Here is a 20,243-nt window from a genome sequence, read left to right as displayed (position 1 = left end):
AAAAAACCCAGCCAGAAAAGAGTGCATAGTAATACTGTATGATTCCTTTTGTATGAAATGCTATAGCAGGTCAACTGATCTATGGTGACAGAAAGTAGATCTGTGCCTAGAATCAAAATTGTGAGTGGCATCGACCACAAGTGGGTTCAATAAAATTTGGGGGGGTGATGAAAATGTTCCATGTCTTATGATTTTGTTTATATGGGTATTGATGTTTGTCAAAATTTAGATTTATAATTTTAGAACCATTTTATATTATGTAAATGATATTTCAATTAAGTTTATTTTTTTTTTGTTGGGAAAAATTGTATTTTAGAGTTCCCTTTCTTTCCTTATATTCTAATAAAATTATTGGAGAAGTTGCCAAAAATGAGGGAACTATTTTTTTTAATTACTAGAGGGGAACAAGTTACATCATTTCAGCTCTCTGTTTATTTTAAGGCAGCCAACTTTACTAAGTGATATGAAGAAGTAGTTTTAAGCCTAGTCACTAACAGACTCTTAAGAGCAAGAGTTATGTTCTGAATGCACTTAATTTTAATTCATACAAAATGTCTCACTGGAATGTAACCCTTAATTTTATTAATAAGAAAAAAGAAGAAATCACAATATATAGTATTTATCCTCAAAAGATATCATATTCTAGACATTTCTCCTCGACAGTAGCCCCTTAAAATCCACCTTTATTGACATAAGTGTCAAAACCATCACCAGTTTTAGGAACAAGAAAGAAAAGTTTATCTCCTTATGATCTTTTCCTAGTACATTACACATATTAATTTATAAAAACTAATCTTTAATACTTGTGTGAAAAAGGCATATACGAGAAAAGAGATCTTTTTACATATCAGGTTAGCCTAGATTGATCCATGGTTTGTTTTAACGAAAATATCCAATGTTGGAGCAGATGGACCTTCAAGAAAAGGTCATAAGATTGTGGATTGACCGTTTAGTAATGAGTTCGAAATTTGCTTTAAGATCTTTAAGGATGACCATTTGTAACAGTATGAATGGACCTGGAGAGCATTATGCTAAGTCATTATGTAAGTCAGTTGGAGAAAGATAAATATCACATGATCTCACTCATTTGTGGAATGTAATGAACAACACAAACTGATGAACAAAAACAGATCAAATCTACTTTTAAAACAGAATTAATCAATTTCAGCTATGGTTTGAATTTGGGGCTTTTTCCTGCCTTAGAAGGAGAAGAGGGAATAATATTGATGGTTAGTATTATAATAGTACTTGTCATTATTATAATTTTTCTAGGCTCGTCCATGATAAAGTATTCTTCGTTTAGCTTTCATTATATGTGTGCACCCAGGAGACAGTTCTTGAGTGATAAACTCTTAGATTTATCTCTGTAGGGGAGTATAAATGAGGTATTCTATTTAAAACATACTGACCTTTAGCTGCTGTACTTTTCTGTTTAACCTACATTGCATGGAAATAAAATGAATGTAAGGGCAGCTTCAGAGGGACAGTTGGGTTGTCTCTTCTGGTGCTTTCCTGAGTCAGAGCATCTAGATAACACTACTGCCCACACAGAGAACAAGCGATGTATTGAATCATCTCTTGGGAACATGCCAGAATGGACTGACCTTTCTTCTGAAAACAAATGCAATAGTATGTTTAACGGGATTGTAATAAACGGACTCAGTGATATGCTATTGGAATGCTACAGGCCATATAAAAATGTACACTTCTTTCCACCTATTATCTTTCTTCACCAACTTACAGCCGAAAATTTCTTTGAATCTCATATTCTCCTGTTTTTCTGGATAATTAGATCCTTTGGTTGTTATTGCTTCAATAATATGTTATTTCTTCCCTCAATATCATTTTTGTCATTTGTTTTTAATTTCTATATATTTTGAACTTTTCTAATTAGTTTGCATTTGTGTCCTGACACTTATTTATTTCATTATTGTTTTAAGTTTAGGAGGACTTTGACAGGTAACCTGTTTTGGTGTTTGTATTTGCAGTTCCCTGAGTGTGGTTTCTATGGGATGTATGACAAGATCCTGCTGTTTCGCCATGACCCTGCCTCTGAAAACATCCTTCAGCTGGTGAAAACGGCTAGTGATATCCAGGAGGGCGATCTTGTTGAAGTGGTCTTGTCAGGTAGTATACTTTTTTTCCTCTCTCCACAGATTAATAATTAGTATGTGAAGAATTCTTGCACATAGTTTTGAAGGCATCATAGAAAACATACATCAAACTCGGTTCCAGAAGGAGATTTTAGGGCTCTGTTGACATGTACTTTCAAAATTATTTTGATAAAAACAAGAAGTTGCCTTTGAATTGGCTGTTTCCACACCCAGGACTGTCTCAACCACTTCTCCCAACTTCACGCTCTCCCCAGCCCTCAAGGATACACTCCCATACCTTCATTCATTATCTTGAATCATGTGGACAGCAGCAAAAGCAAACAAAAAACTTTCCAACAGCTAAGCTAAGGCATGTCAGGCCCCAAGTGTTACTGAGTGTCTGGAAGCCAAGGAATCACAGCAGGGCTAGGAAACTGTTGCTTCAGTTGAGTCAAACATCCAGTAGTGCTGAGCCAAGACCACGCTGAAAACCAGAGCTCAGCATTTACAGTATCAGGCTATGCCCTGTGACACTAGCTAACCCACTCCCTGAGAAATGGCTGCATTTCCCTCTGCCCAAATGTATATTTCTTATTTAGGATTTAGAAGTTAGGACTGTGCCGATCAATACAGGAAAAAAAAAAGAAAAAAAAAAAAAGGATGATTTAATTTTTTTTTTAAAGTCCCAGAGAACAGCTGTAGCTGGATCCTTGCAACATTCAGTGCACTGTTCTGAAGAGGTTCAGATTTTTATTGTTTATTTTTGTTAAGTTTGAGTCATTGAGAAACTCGGATTGCATTACTCCTTTTTCCCCCTCCAGCCTTCTTTGCTTGCTATCTCTTTGATGGAAGGAAATCCATTAGCTTTAATTATTCTGGACTCCATTTCCTGAAGTTCCTCAATTTGTTCTGAGCCCAGTACTTGGGTGCACTGATAAAATTCTGTTGGTCTTTGCTTTAAGTCTAATTCTCTTTGTCTTTATCAATCATTTATCCTTGTGCGAGGTCCTGGAATTGCCGTATTTTCATGGTGTGTGTAGGTAGATGCTATAAAACAAATCATTTTGCTATATAAAAGTGGTAACTTTACTCTTGTTTATAGGGTTGCCAATTGATAAATAAACAAACAAAAAATAAAAGGAAAACTTTTCATAGTTTTTTGTTAAATATTTTTGGAAAAATCACTTGCTTTGACTTGATTCTCTCTTTGGCTCTTTTCACATTGACTTACTGCACCCTGCCCTCACAAAATTAGTGTCTAGACATGCCATTTTGTAAGGTTCCTGTTTCTGAACACTAGGGGCCGCCTGAAATAAATTATTCAGGGGAACCAGGCACTGGATCTGTTCTCACCACAATTTACATTCAACTCATAGCCAGACTGCTTTGCGGGAAATGTAATGTGTTTTATGAGTCTTTTTCCTTGGGCAGATATTAAAATTTTGAAAATTACATTTCTAAATGTAGTTTATTTTTCTTTCCATTTTACTTTTGTTATCAAGTGCTTCAGAATCTACTCCCAGACGCATAGGATGCAAGCTGTGCGTGTGTGTGTGTGTGTGCGTGTGTGTGTGTGTATGTGTGTGTGTGTGCTGGAGACACTGCCTGCCTGCAGCTCTTCCCCACACCGAGTTCCTGCCACAGCCCTCCCAGTGCCCCGCTGCGCAGGGACCCTATTCTGCCTTCCCTCTCCCATCCTTGCAACCCAGGACTTCACTGTGCTCAAGCTCAGCTTCTTTTCCCATCCACCCTTGATGTTTCATGCCTCCTGTTTCCCTGGCTGCAATTGCTGGGAGGGTACCTAGGGGCAGCCCTTTTTCTCACCTGCTTCCCCAGCTGCAGGAGGAGGAAGGCCTCTCCTACTCCTATTGGTGTCATTGGTATTTAAAAGGGGCCATTCTGTAACAGCCCAGTTTCAATTCTGAGCCTAGAGCAGGGGTGGGCAAACTTTTTGACTCGAGGTCCACAATGGGTTCTTAAACTGGACCGGAGGGCCGGAACAAAAGCATGGATGGAGTGTTTGTGTGAACTAATATAAATTCAAAGTAAACATCATTACATAAAAGGGTATGGTCTTTTTTTTTTTTTTTTTAGTTTTATTCATTTCAAACTGGCCGGATCCGGTCAGCAGGCCGTAGTTTGCCCACGGCTGGCCTAGAGTCTTTGAGCCCTTTTCTCATGCCCCACAGCCCCACTGCCCCCAAGTCATTTAACTCCTATATTATTGCAGTGTGTATATTTAATTGTACAGCTACTCAATTATATTTAGATCTCTAGCATTTAACTGTAAACTTCTTTCTAGCTCCTCTCCCACTCTACTGCTTAGTGTTGTAATTTTCTCAACAGATGTTAAAAATAGTTTTTCCTTAACATCTCCAAACCTTCCATATTACAAGTACCTGAGTTGTGTGCCTCTTACCTTCCTTCTCATACTCTTTTTAGGCCCTGAGTCCCTTGTTGATCAGATGCCTGCTATTTCTCCCCTGATTCTGCCTCACTTGCAGCCCAGCTTCCCGGAAGGGGGTGCTCCATCCCTTCCATGGGGGAGGCCGTTGTCCTCCACTCTTAGGTGAGGAATTGAAGGAAATAGTCCGTTCTTGTCCCCTAGTTCCATTTCTGCTTATTTTCTGGACCATCCTCCTCCAGTGATACCTGTTTCACCAGTTATGTTTTCCTTAGAATATTGCATTGGAATGATTTACCTCCTTGAAGCCTCATTCTTTTAGTCATGGCACTCACTTCAGCATCAGACTCCTGATCTTTCTTTTCATTTTCTGCACCCAGTCATCTTTGGCATTGTTAACATGGAATTTATAACTTCAGAGTCCTTGTTATCACTGCTGTTGTCGGTCGCCTGCCGCATAGTCCCATACCTGACCTCACCTATAAAGCATGGCTCCTGCACTGAGGTCACCATTGGGCCGCATTCCTCCTCCATGTTGTCCATTGTGACCAAATGCACATTTCTATTCCCTGTCTTTTTCACTGTAGTTGTCAACCACTAACTCCCTCCCATTTCTGGGCTGCATTTGTCCCTTTCTCTCTCCCCAGAGCACACAGCCTACTATATGCATGACTTGCATCACTTCGATGCAGCCTCAACTACCTTGTATTCTCTTGTAGCCTCCAAGGGCCTGATGTGCCTGTCGGTAATCTAAATACTTCACCAAACATTTTTGCCATTCCTGGTCTGAGTCACACGTGACTGGTAGACATGCAGTTCCCTGCCTGTTTGGCTCAGTGCAGATTCGCTTTCCACCTGGCCTTACCACTGTTCAGCCTCTTCTCCCCTCACCCTCTGGTTGCGATAGGCATATAAAAATATATGCTCTCAAGTAACATGTAGGAGTTGGCCAGTTGACTATCATATTAGAAGTTACCATATGTAAAAAATTTTGTAAAAATACCGATTTTTATAAAAATATTATTTCTAGATATATCCTCAAAGTTAACTGAAGTTTAAGTCTCCCGGTAATGCATTCACTCAGCAACGACAAGAAATTAGTGCCTGTGGTGTGAGCAGGATTGTTTTGCATTATAATTTGAGGCAAGACAAATAATAACTACTAAGACACTTCAGGCCATGGGTGTGGGGGAGCTCAGATCACATCCTTATTTCTGAACCAGCCCCTGAAGAGGACAGAGTGCTGTGATTGGTCAGAGAAATATGCCATTCCCTGGAGGTGTGGTTAAAGATCAGTTTTATTCAAACTGCAGTGGGTAAGGAGGGTAGGTAGTGTGTGTGTGGGGGGGGGGGGGCATGCTGGGTGTCCCTCTATTGCCTTTCGACCAGTTCCCAAACACAAGCATACTATGGAGATTTCCCTCTTTTTTTAAAAAAAATATATTTTATTGATTTTTTTTACAGAGAGGAAGGGAGAGAGATAGAGAGTTAGAAATATCGATGAGAGAGAAACATCGATCAGCTGCCTCCTGCACATCTCCTACTGGGGATGTGCCCGCAACCCAGGTACATGCCCTTGACCGGAATCGAACCCAGGACCTTTCAGTCCGCAGGCCGACGCTCTATCCACTGAGCCAAACCGGTTTCGGCAAGAGATTTCCCTCTTGAACACTATGATTTCACTGTTAAAATTCATTTATCCAAATTTTGTTTTTCTTCATAAAAAATTAAATTTCACTATGTAGTTACATAAACATAATTATATAAATATAATCTGGTTCTTCTTATATTTAGCCCACATTCTACTAATAGGAATATTTTCCTGACATAGGAGAGCAGTAAAAATGTAAGAAAATATGAAAATTGTTTATTTTGAGGAAGGTTAAATAATCTTGCCTTTTCAGACAATATCAGAGATTTTCTCTTGTTCATGTCACTTTCTGCTGAGATCTTTCATCATCTGTTAGTACTAACCAGGCTGCTCCCAGCAAATTTGCTGGGTTTTCCTCCCGTTTTCTTTTTGAAAAATGTGGCTGTAGACCCAGAAAGCCAGGAAAAGATTGCTTCTGGGTGGATGGGTTGGGTCATGGTGCAAAATGAAATAGCTTCATGGAAGTTCCCCACCATACACACTGCCACCACTGTCAGATTGTCTGTTAAGCAGAGAATTAGTGTTGTTACTGTTGTTATGAAGTAGGAAAACACTGCAAATGGAAATTTCTCTTACTAAAGCCAAAGTCAAGTTCAAATGTATTGTACTGAACTGTAAAACAAAGTTCATGGAATTTATCTGAAGTCTTCTTCATGATCGGTCTCTCTCAAAGCTTAATAATTCAGCCATAGCAAAGCAAATTAATAACAGGACTGTGTTCACATGACCCAGATCTTTTAATTTTTGTTATTTAGGTATTTGGGGCTTGATCTCTAATAATTGTGTGTGTGTGTGTCTGTGTGTGTGTGTGTGATAGGTGATTAAATGAAAAAATAGACAAGGACTACAAGAATTTCTCAACTAAAATCATAATTTTAAAAGTCTTAGAGCTAAATGTTGAATCTTTTTACTAATGGTAAAAATCCATCTTTTGCTTGTGTTTTTTCATTAGTTTTTGCAGCAGATTATGCTGCAGTATTTATAACTTTTGCAAAATGCCATTTCTACATGCGGTTATATGTTTCCCACTATCTAGAGATGGAAACCACTTGAAAAAGTTAGTGCTATAGCCCAAGCAGAGGTGGTGTGGCCTATTCTCAGGCAATGACAGCTGAAAATGAGGCAGGGAGATCAACAAATGTTTCAGAGGTAAAATTAAAGAGAGATAATTACCGTGTAGTCATAGTTGATGGAGAATGAGAAAATGAAGAGTACTCTAAAGAAAGATACAGCTACTTAAGAGAGATCACATTTTCTACCCCCGTCTCAAGTTTTGTCCTTATCTTTTTTTGTTCAATGTGTTTGCCAAATGGTTTGGATATTGCCCTGAGGGACTGAAGAACTGATTTCTTGGGCATGAAGTACCATTTATTTCCTTTGTAATTTTGCACAAGTTGCATAACCTCTGGGATTCAGGGTTTTTTGTTTATTTTTTAATAAAAAAAAGAGAGTTTATACTAGATGAAAGTGTCATACAGTGCTCATAGTAGATAGATTCCAAATGTTCTGAGAGGGCACATCCATTTTCTCTATACATAGGCCTCTTCTCTCTCATGGAGGGGAATATTTGAACCATGGAAAAGCAGGAGTTAGGAAGAGAAAAGTCTTTGTTTATGTAATATCACAAGCTTTTGGAGCAGTTTACATAAGTGATTTTGTTTCCTTAGCAATGACTCTGGGAGGTAAGTGAAATCGGATATCTTAAAAGCTATGGAATATAAATTTAACTCCCCCACCTCCCACAGTGAGCAGAGGTGGCCACACCAGAGCTTGAATGGAAGTGTTCAGTGGCTGTTCACACCATTTCACTGTCAAGCTAGCCCTTTGAACTTGGACCAGTAAACAGGAATGCTTGAGGACCTGTTCAAAGAATTACTACTACAGTAAGATAATTTATATTTCAAGGAAACATCGATGGTATTTGTAACAACCAAACAAGTACTGAGCCACAAGTTTCATTGCCATGATTTCTATTACAGAACCATTTTTCCCATTTCTCATAAAAAAATAAATACTAAATAGTTCTACAAACTGTTATCATGTTAAGCAAATCCTGGAGGCTCTTGTCTGTAGAGTTACAATACAAAATCTGAAATAATAAAGTAACCTGCTTAACAGGATCTCATCAGATAATTTCACAGCTCTGATCAAATTGAAACAGCATCTTAGGGTCACTATATTTAAGAGATTTTTATGACCAGGTTTCCTATTACTAAGATTTGGTGTCTAAACCATAAGCCAGAATAAATACATGGTAAAAAAAAATTAACAGGATCCTCCTTCATTTATAGAAAGTATAAATTGTTGATTTATATGGCAGTGTGCCAGTTATATCCATTTCTCTCAGAAACAGTACATTGCTTAGCAGTGTTTGGTCCCCCTCTGAAACATAGGTGGGAGAGAAAAACCTCGAGAGTGATACATTACATCCCTGCATTATTATTTCTACCTGAGTTCGTTCTATAGATACAGCTTTGTTTGCTTGCTTTTAAGAAAGCGGAATTAATCATGGGGAGCACTTTCCCAGCCCTAATACTGCTTAGATAATTAAGGTTATAAAAGACCAGGCCTTTAGTACTCAATTTATAATTCTTTGTAGTTGTTCTTGGACATCTAAATATGCCGGGCTGAGTGGTGCCAATTCCTGTCCAACTTTCGTTGCAATTATCCGTGCGGGTGGTTCTGTAACAATGGAAAATTTAAATGCAAGATTACAGGTCATTACTCTTTTCTTCTAAGTATGGTTTATGTTAGTGTGTCTTCAGCATCTCCTTTTTGTTATTGTTAATATTAATTCTGTTTCTGACCTTATCTTTTAAGTAAACTGGTTCTAGTTTCTTTGTGCCACACTAAACCAGTTTCATAGATAAATGGATGTAAGAGCAGGCAGGTTGGAAGGTTTCCATAGAGTTCTCATCTCCCCTAATTGTGGTTTCAGTGGAGATCTAGGGGCCAGGCAGACCTTAGTTACTCGGATGGTTTTCTCTGTGATTGTTTTTCTTGGAGTGGGTTCTCCAGGGAGGTGTGGCTCACTGTGCATGCTTCTTTTACCCAAGGACCCCTCCCTAAGTGTCAAGGTAGAATGGAGACATTATCTCAGGTAGCATGGCGCATAAGACAAACCCTAGAGGGAAAAGTATTTTGAAGAAAATTATTTAATTTGAAAATTTTATGCACATTTTGCATTTTGCTACATTGTATTTCTTTTGCTTAATTGTGAATAAATGATATTTCTCCCCATGCTGTTCTTTAAGAAATTATGAAAACAGTAATGATGGTGATTAAGGACATATAGCATTTATGATGTGTTAGGTATAAGTGCTTTACATATAATAACTCAGAAATATGCATCATATTTTTTATGGCATCTAGTCACATAACTTCAATTTGATACTTAGTGGCCTTCCAGGCAAAGACTTTGGTCTGAGTCCCAGACCTGTCATTTATTTCTTATATAATGTTTGGCAAGACAGCTCATTTCCCTGAGTCTTGATCCATCACCTGTGAAATAGCAATAACAATATCTACAACTTAAGGTTAGGCTGTAGACTTCATAAGAATAAATATAAAACATTTCATAAGATGCCTGGCAAATACAGAATAGTCAACTCTCCTACCCCACCTCCATCCCACTAGGCTGTACATTTCTTGAAACAGGAACCATTTATTTTTATATTGAATCCCCAGGACCTGGCATATCTCATGCAATCAATGTCTATTTCTTGAGTGAATAAATGAATCCTTGGACTAACAAATTTTACAAACCAGCAAACGAGTGAGTAAGTTGGTGCTCTATATATGATACTCAAAAGCTACCACTGTTCTGTAGGAATTGAATTTCAATGCTTGGTGCAATTGGCTTGCCTTGGCCTAATCTAGTAGTAATATAAGTCTTATTGTCATCTGACTAATCCATTTTTTTGATTCTTGCTATCCTCTACATATTTTCAATAACTAATTATTTTTAGATATTATTTATTTTTAGAAATCCAGTTCTACTTTCAAAGCACTGAAGTGTCTTTTACAACATTTCTCAAGACCAAATTCATAGAATACCAGTTATTTTCCTGACTAATTACTGCTACTCCCAGATCACGTTCATCACTGTGACCAAGCAACCCCATTTGCTACCAAACTCAATTCACATTTTCTAAAATTTAATTTTTTCAACCATTGCTCTTTTCTCCCAGATAGTCTTGCTTTCTAAAATGTATTCAGTAGTCACTCTCTTTTGATGCTCTCCTCACAAAATTAATCTCACTTGCCTTCATCAATTTATGGTCAGTTCCTCATCTGGACCTCAGTGCCCCATGCCTGCATTAGGTCAGACGGGTGAGCCTGGAGCTAGTCTCTGGCTCTGACCTGTCTGGAAGGAACAAGGACTAATACCCTGAGGTGCTGGCTGGCCTTTCCTTCGGCTCCCTCCCTCCCCTCCTCATGAACTCCGTCTGTGCCTCAGGTCTGTAGGAAAAGCTGATTCATGTGCTCCACACTGCAGTGTAAGTCTCCATAGGTCTCTGTCCATGTACATACCCTGGTTCTCAGAGAGGGACATACCATGCCCCTCTGTTCACAGAATTAGCCTAAGGCCTAGTTCTTCATCTGGCAAGTAGATATCTAGCCAGAAATCATAGTTTTTCCTTTCTTTCTCTTTTCATCTATTACTTCTCTAATTGCAGGCAATATAGTTTCCAGATAAACAGGAAAAGAAAACAGGGGCAAGGGAAAACCCACGAAGGGGGCTTTTTCTCTGTATTCTCTGGTCTCTGTGTAACCAAAAATTCCTTATATATGCTTCCTAGGGTGGAAATTTAAGTCTCATGTACATAAATCTTACCACATTAGGGCCTTGATGGTAAACAGAATCTCGGATGACTTTGCATATTCAGAATCCTAGAAAATACAGTGTGATGTTAGCTTGTTCTTTTTGCCTTTTTACATGAATTAGCTTATGAAACACAGAAACATCTTCTTAATCTACCTAATTTATCAGATTTAACTCTGAATTATTTGGGGCGTCTTTTCAAAAATTGCACTCCAACTGAAAAACGAAGACTTTGACACATCAGAGATACCGAAATAGATGATTTGCAGAATCTGAGCATAAAATATAAAATGTTTTAGGCAGTAGTAGTAGATTGTGAAATGTAGTTCCTTGGCTTGCTTCCATATAGGGGTGATTTTTTTTTCAAGTCAGAACCTTTGGAAAAAAATTATTACTTTGTGGCTGCATTTGACAACACAAAATTCTTGTGCTCTAGCCTTAAACTAGAGAATAAAACTGGATTTTTATTTTGTCCATCTGTTAAAAAATATGAAATTCTATTCATGAGAATCAGCTGAGAGATACACAATCCAACCATTCCTCTAGTCTTCCCTGTCATGTGAGGCTATTTAAATTTAAATTAACTAAAATCAAGTACAATTAAAATGCAGTTCCTCAATCACACTAACTGCATTTCAGGTGTTTAACAGTCACATTGGCTAATAGCTGCCATATTCATATAGAACATCTTCATCAGCAAAAATTCTATTGGACAGAGCAGTTACACATGCGTGCGTGAGCACATGCACACATGTCCTGCAGAAATGCTTTTACTAAAATGTTCTTTGATATGACATATTGAGAGATGTTACAAATGGCACACCTGATAATTTTGGTAGCATATTTATTTTCAGTATCTCATGGGAGATATTATCCATTATATCATCCTGTGGGTTTTTTATAGTCTAAATTCCTTAGACTTTAGTACCCCAGACAGCGCTGTTTTATGAATAATGTTACTTAGATGACATGTCATTATTTTTCCTGCTTTGGCCTTGGCCTTTCAAATTTGAATTCACAGGCCACTTCTCATATGGTACAAGTCAGTACTACACCACTGACTAATCACTAATTAGTTATATACTAATTCTTTGTATTTGGCAGAATAGGCAATTTCCCCAGGTTTTTGTGTTTTTTTTAAAATATATTTTATTGATTTTTTACAGAGAGGAAGGGAGAGGAATAGAGAGTCAGAAACATCGATGAGAGAGAAACATCGATAAGCTGCCTCCCGCACTGCCCCCACTGGGGATGTGCCCGCAACCAAGGTACATGCCCTTGACTGGAATCGAACCTGGGACTCTTCAGTCCGCAGGCCGACGCTCTATCCACTGAGCCAAACCAGTCAGGGCTCCCCAGGTTTTAATATATCTTTTTTCACTGTGTGATATACAGAACTCCCTAGTGATTAAAAGTACCAACTCCAGAACCAAACTGCCTAAGTTCAATACCTAGTTGCCTATCTATTAGCAATGTGGCATTGGGGAAGCTATCTAGTGTTTGGGTGACAGTTTTCTCAACTTCAAATTGTGAATGACTTGATAATAATGTGAAGTATCTAACACATTACCCAGGATATAGGAATTTTGTCATATTGTCTTAGAAAGGAAGGGGGTAGGAAAGTAGATCAGAAAAAAATAAAAAAAAAATAGCTCATTAAGAATAATACTGTATCATGGTATGGTGTATAGACTACTTGTACAATTTATGAATGGCATCATTTCTTTCTTTTATCTCACATTTTCCCAAAAGGATATATACACATACACTTACAAAAACATACTAAATATAAAAAATACCAGTGATCGATAATGGACGTTGTCCAAGTTAGAAAAGATAACATGCAGCTAGGAATGTAAATTCTAGAATATTTGTTTAAAAACAGTCATATTACGTTATCACATTTCACAAATTGCTTTGCAATCAGAAGAAAACCTGCTTTTAAAGGCCAGACCTTTCTTTGGTATATTGCCCAGCTGTTTATTCTCAAGAAAAATTAACTCTTGATTTTCAGGAAATTTATATAGTATTCTGAATGCAGTGTAAAGCATGTATTGATCAAACTTGATTAATGACGATTAATATTGGTCAGTATTGTTTCATGATCTTATATGGATGGATTTTCTTTTTCACTATGGGGACATGTTGGAATGCCTTCTTGTGTAGCAATAATCCCCTTAGTAATGGGAAATTATAGCAGATACTTTGTTTCCATATTCATCTCTCAACACACACACACACACACAACACATGATAGGAGAACCTCGAGGAGGAAAGGCAGAATTGTATATATCTTCAAAATCAGTGAAATAACGTCATTAAAGGCTGCCTGTTTTCACAAAGGCCAATGGGGAATAGCTACTGAGTGGCTGTCTAAAGACCTCGTGGGCATAAATTGGTTTCGTTTGAGGTAAAGGAAAAACTGCCAAATACACATCTTTGATGTTCCATGATTGGTGGCACATAGCACTTCAATTCAATAACTGAGCCATGCGTGCCACCATCTGCCCAGCACACTCATTCTGCTGGTTGGCATGTCGTTTATTTGCTTTTAACATGCAACCCATATAAAAATCCCTCATAATCTGCCAAAATTAGAAATGCAGCTGTTTTAAATTTTAAACAGCAATAATGCTATTCATTATGCCAGTATGGAGGAATAAAATAGATGTATTTGAAAAGAGCAATACTCTACCAGAATATATTTGTACCTCCACTTAAATAAGTATTTTGAAGACATCTATAGCCTTTTATCAGTGTTGAATTTAGGCTCAAAGTGAGGTCCACACATAAATATAATAAATATCTCTTTCCTATATAAATTTTTTTTAAAAAAATTGGGATTTGAATCAAGCTCAGAATTCTTTTTTTTTTCTTTATGTTATGAAGCAATTTCAACTTTTCAGTTTCTAGAAAATGAAAAATTTCTGGCTAACTCTGAATCTCATCTTATTCTATTTTTATTTCCCTCAGAAGTTTTTTGAGGTTCTAATCATTATAACTTGCTAATCCTGAGAACATGATAATGTAGAGATGTGTGGAGAATTCTCAATGAGACCAAGCAGGTGGTCCCCTGTAAAAAAAAAAAAAAGATGAAGAGAAAAAGAAGTCATTCATAATCAGAGTATTTAGGAATGATAGATATTAGGAAACAATAAAGACCTGGTATAGACACTCCATCCAGAGACACATTTCTTCCCAGTGACTAGGCATAACTGTTCTGAAATTAAAGTTGGATAGTTTGAAATTAGTTTGTTCCATCTTTTATATTTTGATGTTCCTACAAGTTTAAAGGTCTAAGTTGAATTTATTTGGTCATGTGTTAATGTTGCCCCCATGTAAGATTTTTCACTATTTGAATTTTGAGCACTTAAAAATCATTTATATTTGTGAGAACTAACCTATAAAAAATTAACTTTCTGTGCAATCAGGGCATGGAAAGCAATGATGGAGCAAAACACAAGTTTGCTAAAATGGATGTAGTTGATACGTATTGATCTTACATATCCAAGATGATTAACTATACTAAAGAACCAGGACAGTATGTTATAGTTCCTAAAAAGTCCATATAACAATTAACTTAGTGGCAGACATATAGTAGTTACTCTGAAAATACTTGTTCATGATGAATATGCTTGGCTTGACAATTTAGGATTTCATAAATGGATATCAATTTGAAAAGAAGAATTTAATTTTGGTTTTAAGGAGTTAAAATATTTGGAAAAATTTAAAGTTAAAAGACACATTAGACTTTATGATATATTATTATGACAATTATTATAAAATTTTAATGAAAAATATTTGCTTAATTCTATAGACTCAAAAGCCTACCTATCTACCTAGCACATGTGTAATATTTATACATTGAGCATGTTAGATTCATTTTGTTGTTCTTCAAGTTTAACAGGAACCTCAGGATTATCTCATGATGAATCTCTACTCTTGCTAGTTTAATGCTTTTAAAACACTTGGTGCTGAGCAGAGGCCTTGGTTTGCTGACTCCAATGACTGAAAACTACTTGTGGTCTCGCGGAGTACTTAACACACACAACAAATGAAACAAGCACGAATGCATCTTTCCAGCTTGCAATTAGACTGGCTGCCATGGATGATACTGCCCTAGCAAGTGAGTCAGTAGACAAAACCTGGAAGTATTTTTTAATAAACTTTTTAATTTTTGAATACTTTTATATTTACAGAAAAGTTGTAAAGGTAATACAGAGAGTTTACCTCTCCCAGATTTATATAGTTTCACTAAGGTTATCATCTTACATTATTATGGTATATTTGTCAAAGCTAAGGAATCAACATTGGTACATGATTTTAATTACACATTTGTTTGTCGTTAGTGCTCTACTTCTGCTCCAGGACCCACTCCTGAGTATCACACTGCATTTAGTTGTTACATTTCTCCAGTCTCCTCTGGCCTCGGATAGTTTCTCAGACTGTCCTTGTTTTTCATGACCTTCACAGTTGTGAGGAAGACAGACCAGGTATTCTGTAGAGCATCTTCAGGCTGGGTTTATCCGATGTTTTTCTCGTGATTAAATTGGAGTTGTGGATATTTGGTTAAAAGTACCACAAATATATAAGTTTTTACTAATGAGAGTACACTTCCTATTGCATGGCGTCAGGTACGTGATATTGACACAACTTTACTGATGATGTTAACCTTCATCACTAGGTTAGGTGGGCTTGGCCAGGTTTCTTCCCTGGAGACTAACTTTTTCTTTCCCTACTCTGTAGCCCTCTAGGCTTCTATTAAGAGCCCTAGAAGGGAAGATAAGTTCTAGAAAATGATAATTTTCTGGCTAACTCTGAATCTCATCTTGTTCTATTTTTATTTTCCCCAGAAGTTGTTTCAGGTTATGATTCCATCATAGCTTGTTGACCCTGAGAACATGGTAATGTAGAGCTGTGTGGAGAATTCTCAATGAGAGCAAGCAGAGGGGAAGACAAGTTCTTTCCTCTGGAAAGGGGAATAATTACATACATTAAATTGAATTATTCTGGAAGGAATATTTGTTTTGTCTCCATTTATTTATTCAAAACCCAATTTTTAGGTGTCTCTTTTATTTTTACTACATTTGGTAGCATAAGTTCTAGTGCCACTTGTCATAGTGATTTTTGACTTCAGCTTTTCATATTAAATATATCAAGAAAATACGCCTGGCTGAGGCCACAGAGAGAGACCCAGACAGCAAGCTGAGCCTTTATTTTATAGCCAGAGGTAAACAAGGTAGTGGTCACCATAGTTACAATGTTCTTGTGAGTTTCACTTGTTTTGGCAGCACTTGCTGCATCTCCCTGAGCCCATTAGCTACCCAGATAAGATCTAGGGAGCCTCACAAGGTCAAGACTAATTATGCTAAGAGGGCTGTGCCCTCTAAGCTGGGACTTGTTTGTGGCTTTGCCAACAGGTCAGTCCAAGGCTTAACCCTATAGCCGCTCCATATATATATATATATATATATATATATATATATATATAGAGAGAGAGAGAGAGAGAGAGAGAGAGAGAGAGAGAGAGAGAGGGAATTGTGAGAATTGTGAACACCAGTGAATACCAGTGTAGGCGACCATGATGGCCACATGGCCACATGTACCCAGTTATTTGATTAAACATTATTCTTTGTGTGTCTATCAGATCACTTTTGGAGGGGATGAACATTTGAATCAATAAACTGAGTAAAGCATATTTTCCTCCCCAGTGTATGTGGGCCTCATCCAGTCCCCTGAAGGCCTGACTAGAACAAAAAGCAGAGTAAGGGAGGCCAGTCTGCCTGTTTTAGAGCTGGGACATTGGTCTTCTGCCTATAGATTTGGACTGGAACTACATATCTTATAGGCTCTCCAGCTTGCTGACTGCCAATCTTGGGGCTTGTTAGCCTCCACAAATATATGTGAATCGGTTCTATATATATTTTTATTCTATTGGTTATTTTCCTCTAAAGAATTCTGACCAATTATTCCAGTGAAGAATTAGCGAAATAGCATAACCCTGAAAACCCTTTGTGTGCCCCTTGCTTCATTCACACTTTTTTTTTCTACTGTCTTGAAATTTATGTCTGTCATCTATTTGCATTTATTGTTTTTTTTATGGTGGGATTTTAAAACTTGAAAATTGGAATTCTTCTGAGGTGGGTAAGTAGGTATGATTCTTAGCCAAAACTGTGAAATATTTCAATTACAGTTTTAGATTTGTCTCTTTTATTTAAGGAAATACAATGCATCTCTTCCTTAATTTTTTAGTAGTAATAATGATAAATCATATCCTGTGTACTAATAACTTTTATGGAGTTTCTTCACTTATAATTAATCTGTGTCTGAAGCAGGTGTTCATCAATGGGTAAGGATCTACTTATCTTTAGATTTGAATTTTTCATTAAAAAGGAACTTCTTACTAACAGTTTTCAAGTATTGTAGTGAAAATGGAAGAAACTTGACACATACTATGGTAAACGTTAATTGTACAGGATTAATCTTGGAACAGATATATAAAGTTTTAGTATCTTGCTTTATCATGATTTAAAGACCTATAATCTAAAAAAAATATTATTTATAAAGATTGTTTGGTGTCTTTACCTCTTTAAGACTAGTAGGCAAGGACAAAATATTTAGTCAAATCTCTTATTTGATGCCATGGCCACCATATAAAATTTGAAATTAACGTTTTAAAACTTTCAAATGTATATGCACTGAAACAATAGTTATATAATCACTGCAACATGGACTCGTAAGGTTCAAACCCTAATAGTTATCTCAACTCTCTAAATTACATTTATCTTTTTTGCATGAGAACTTTTAAGTTCTAATTTCCCAGTTAATTTTAATTATACAATACAGTGTCATCAACTATAGTCACTCATATTATACATTAGATTGTTAGAACTTACTCATCTTACAACCAGGAAATGTTTTCACAGTTCCTTCAAGTACTCACTGGCCTCAAGATCATTTGGGTTCTTCATTTGGTTATCACATTAAACTGTCTTTCCTAATATCTTCTTTGCTTGATAAAGGGCATCACTGTGTGTTTATCCATTAGATAGGAATGATAAACATGCTAGAATGACTAATAATACTGTTAATCAACATCTGTATCTTGGATACGAGTTGAGCCCCTAATTGTAAGATTAACAGATTTAGTTTTCATGGTCAATTGGAACTGTGGTCATTAGTTAATGAAAGTGAAAAGTCAGAAGCCAGATAGTTCAAGAGGTCATGACAGGGTCAATGATCTATCAGTCTGAAAGATGTATCCCAAGGGTCATGTAATGATGATATACAAGCAACAAGTCCAGGTAGGTATATCAACATTCTGGAAGCCAAGAGACAGCTAGAATCAGGAGTCCAGAGAAAGTTACTAATATTATGAATTGGTCAGCCAATGAGCATCATATCTAAGTAGGGAATTAAGCCCCAGAAGTCACAAAACATATCTGAAATGGAGGATATGATCTAGTTTGGAAGTGACAATTGTTAGTTGTTTGATTGTATCTGGGAAGAAACTAATTCTAGGAAGAAACTAATGCAAGAAGTGAGTGATGCTGGACTGATAGCTGTGTGCCATGAATTATCTATTTAGCTCTTGTTTATTTTTCTTTCCCACTAGAATATAAGTTCCAGAAGGGCAGGGGCATTATTTTTCTTCTTTATTGTATAACCTCTTATATCTAGAACAAAGCCTGTATTTAGTAAGCGCAATAAATATGTTAAATGAATGAATCTAACAAATCAGCAAGTTTTGTTGATATTTTCTTCCACAAAATATTAGCATTTCTTAATATTTACTAGAGGCCCAGTGCACGAATTCATGCACGAGTGGGGGCCGGTGGCCTGGCCATAATGAGGGCCATTGGGGCCGGGCCAGCTAGGGGGAGGACCTGCAGGTGGTTCGCCAGCCGGTCCTGGCCCTGATCGGGGTGGAGGGGGGCAGTCAGGGGGTGCGGTCAGCTAGGGGGAGGGGCCACGGGTGGTTGGCCAGCCAGCCCCGCACCAGCTTGAACTCCCGGTCGAGGGGACAATTTATTTGCATATTAGCCTTTTATTATATAGGATATTATAATGTCTGTCTTTCTTCCAGTGCCCCTTTACACCTACTTGTTTTGCAACCAGTGCAATTCATATGCACCTTCATCCTCCCTCCATTTGCCTGGTTAATTTCTTTTCTTTTTTTTTTAATATATTTAATTTACTTTTTACAGAGAGGAAGGGAGAGGGAGAGGGATAGAGAGTTAGAAACATCGATGAGAGAGAAACACCAATCAGCTGCCTCCTGCACATTCCCTACTTGGGATGTGCCTGCAACCAAGGTACACGCCCTTGACTGGAATCGAACCTGGGACCCTTCAGTCTGCAGGCTGACACTCTATCCACTGACCCAAACCAGTTAGGGCTGCCTGGCTAATTTCTATCGATCTTTCATGACTCCGCACATATATTCTCTTCCAAGAAGTCCTATCTGAAACACCAACTTTGTGTCAGGCAACTCTTCATACCAGGTGACTTCTTCAGTAATATTTATCACACTTTATTCATAATAACTTTTAAAGTAGAGGATACTGTGTGAGGAAAGGGGCTATGTTTATCTAACTTGCACATGTAATAACACCATAGGATTTTTGGTAAAGATGAAATGAGATCTGTAAATCACTCACATGTTTTAACTTTTTTTCTATTCTCATCCCCAGTGCCTTGTGTACCATCTGGTAATAAGTGTTCACTAAATAATTATTGTTGACTATATTAAACTTCTCCATTAATTATCATCATGAGCACTTAACTAGGATTTGGATTTAAATATGATATGGATGTTAATTAATTTAGCACAGTATTTTTATTACTTGTCAATCCAGAGAGGAATTTTAAAAAAAATGAATGTTTGTGTGGGTTTTTAAAATTTATAACTTGAGTGGCATTTAACAACAGTATTTCTGAAAAACACTCAGCAGTGAACAAAAATAAAGAACATATGAGGTTGTTTTGTTTTTTTTTTCTTAACCCTTCACCCTTTTCACCCAGCCCCCCAAACCCTTCCCCTCTGACAGCTGTCAGTCTGTTCTCTGTATCTATGAGTCTGTTTCTCTTTTGTTCATCAGTTTATTTTGTTCATTAGATTACACATATAAGTGAAATCATATGGTATTTGTCTGTCTCTTTCTGTCTTATTTCACTTAGCATAATACTCTCCAGGTTCATCCATGCTGTCACAAAAGATAAGATTTCCTTATTTTTTATGTCCAATTAGTATTCCATTATGTAAATGTA

General features: G+C 37.1%; 1 protein-coding gene across 1 annotated transcript in view; it reads left to right on the top strand.

Moving 5' to 3' along the window:
- PRKD1 (protein kinase D1) overlaps positions 1-20,243 on the top strand; it is a 305,237-nt gene that overhangs the window by 160,541 nt on the left and 124,453 nt on the right. The window contains exon 2 of the mRNA XM_081110724.1: positions 1,989-2,127. Within this exon, the coding sequence (XP_080966850.1) occupies positions 1,989-2,127 (139 nt within the window). The remainder of the gene's footprint in view (positions 1-1,988; positions 2,128-20,243) is intronic.

This window comes from Myotis nattereri (genome assembly GCF_964212035.1).
Source record: "Myotis nattereri genome assembly, chromosome: 1".
NCBI classification, from domain to species: Eukaryota; Metazoa; Chordata; class Mammalia; order Chiroptera; family Vespertilionidae; genus Myotis; species Myotis nattereri.
This window is presented reverse-complemented; position numbering and strand designations above follow the sequence as displayed.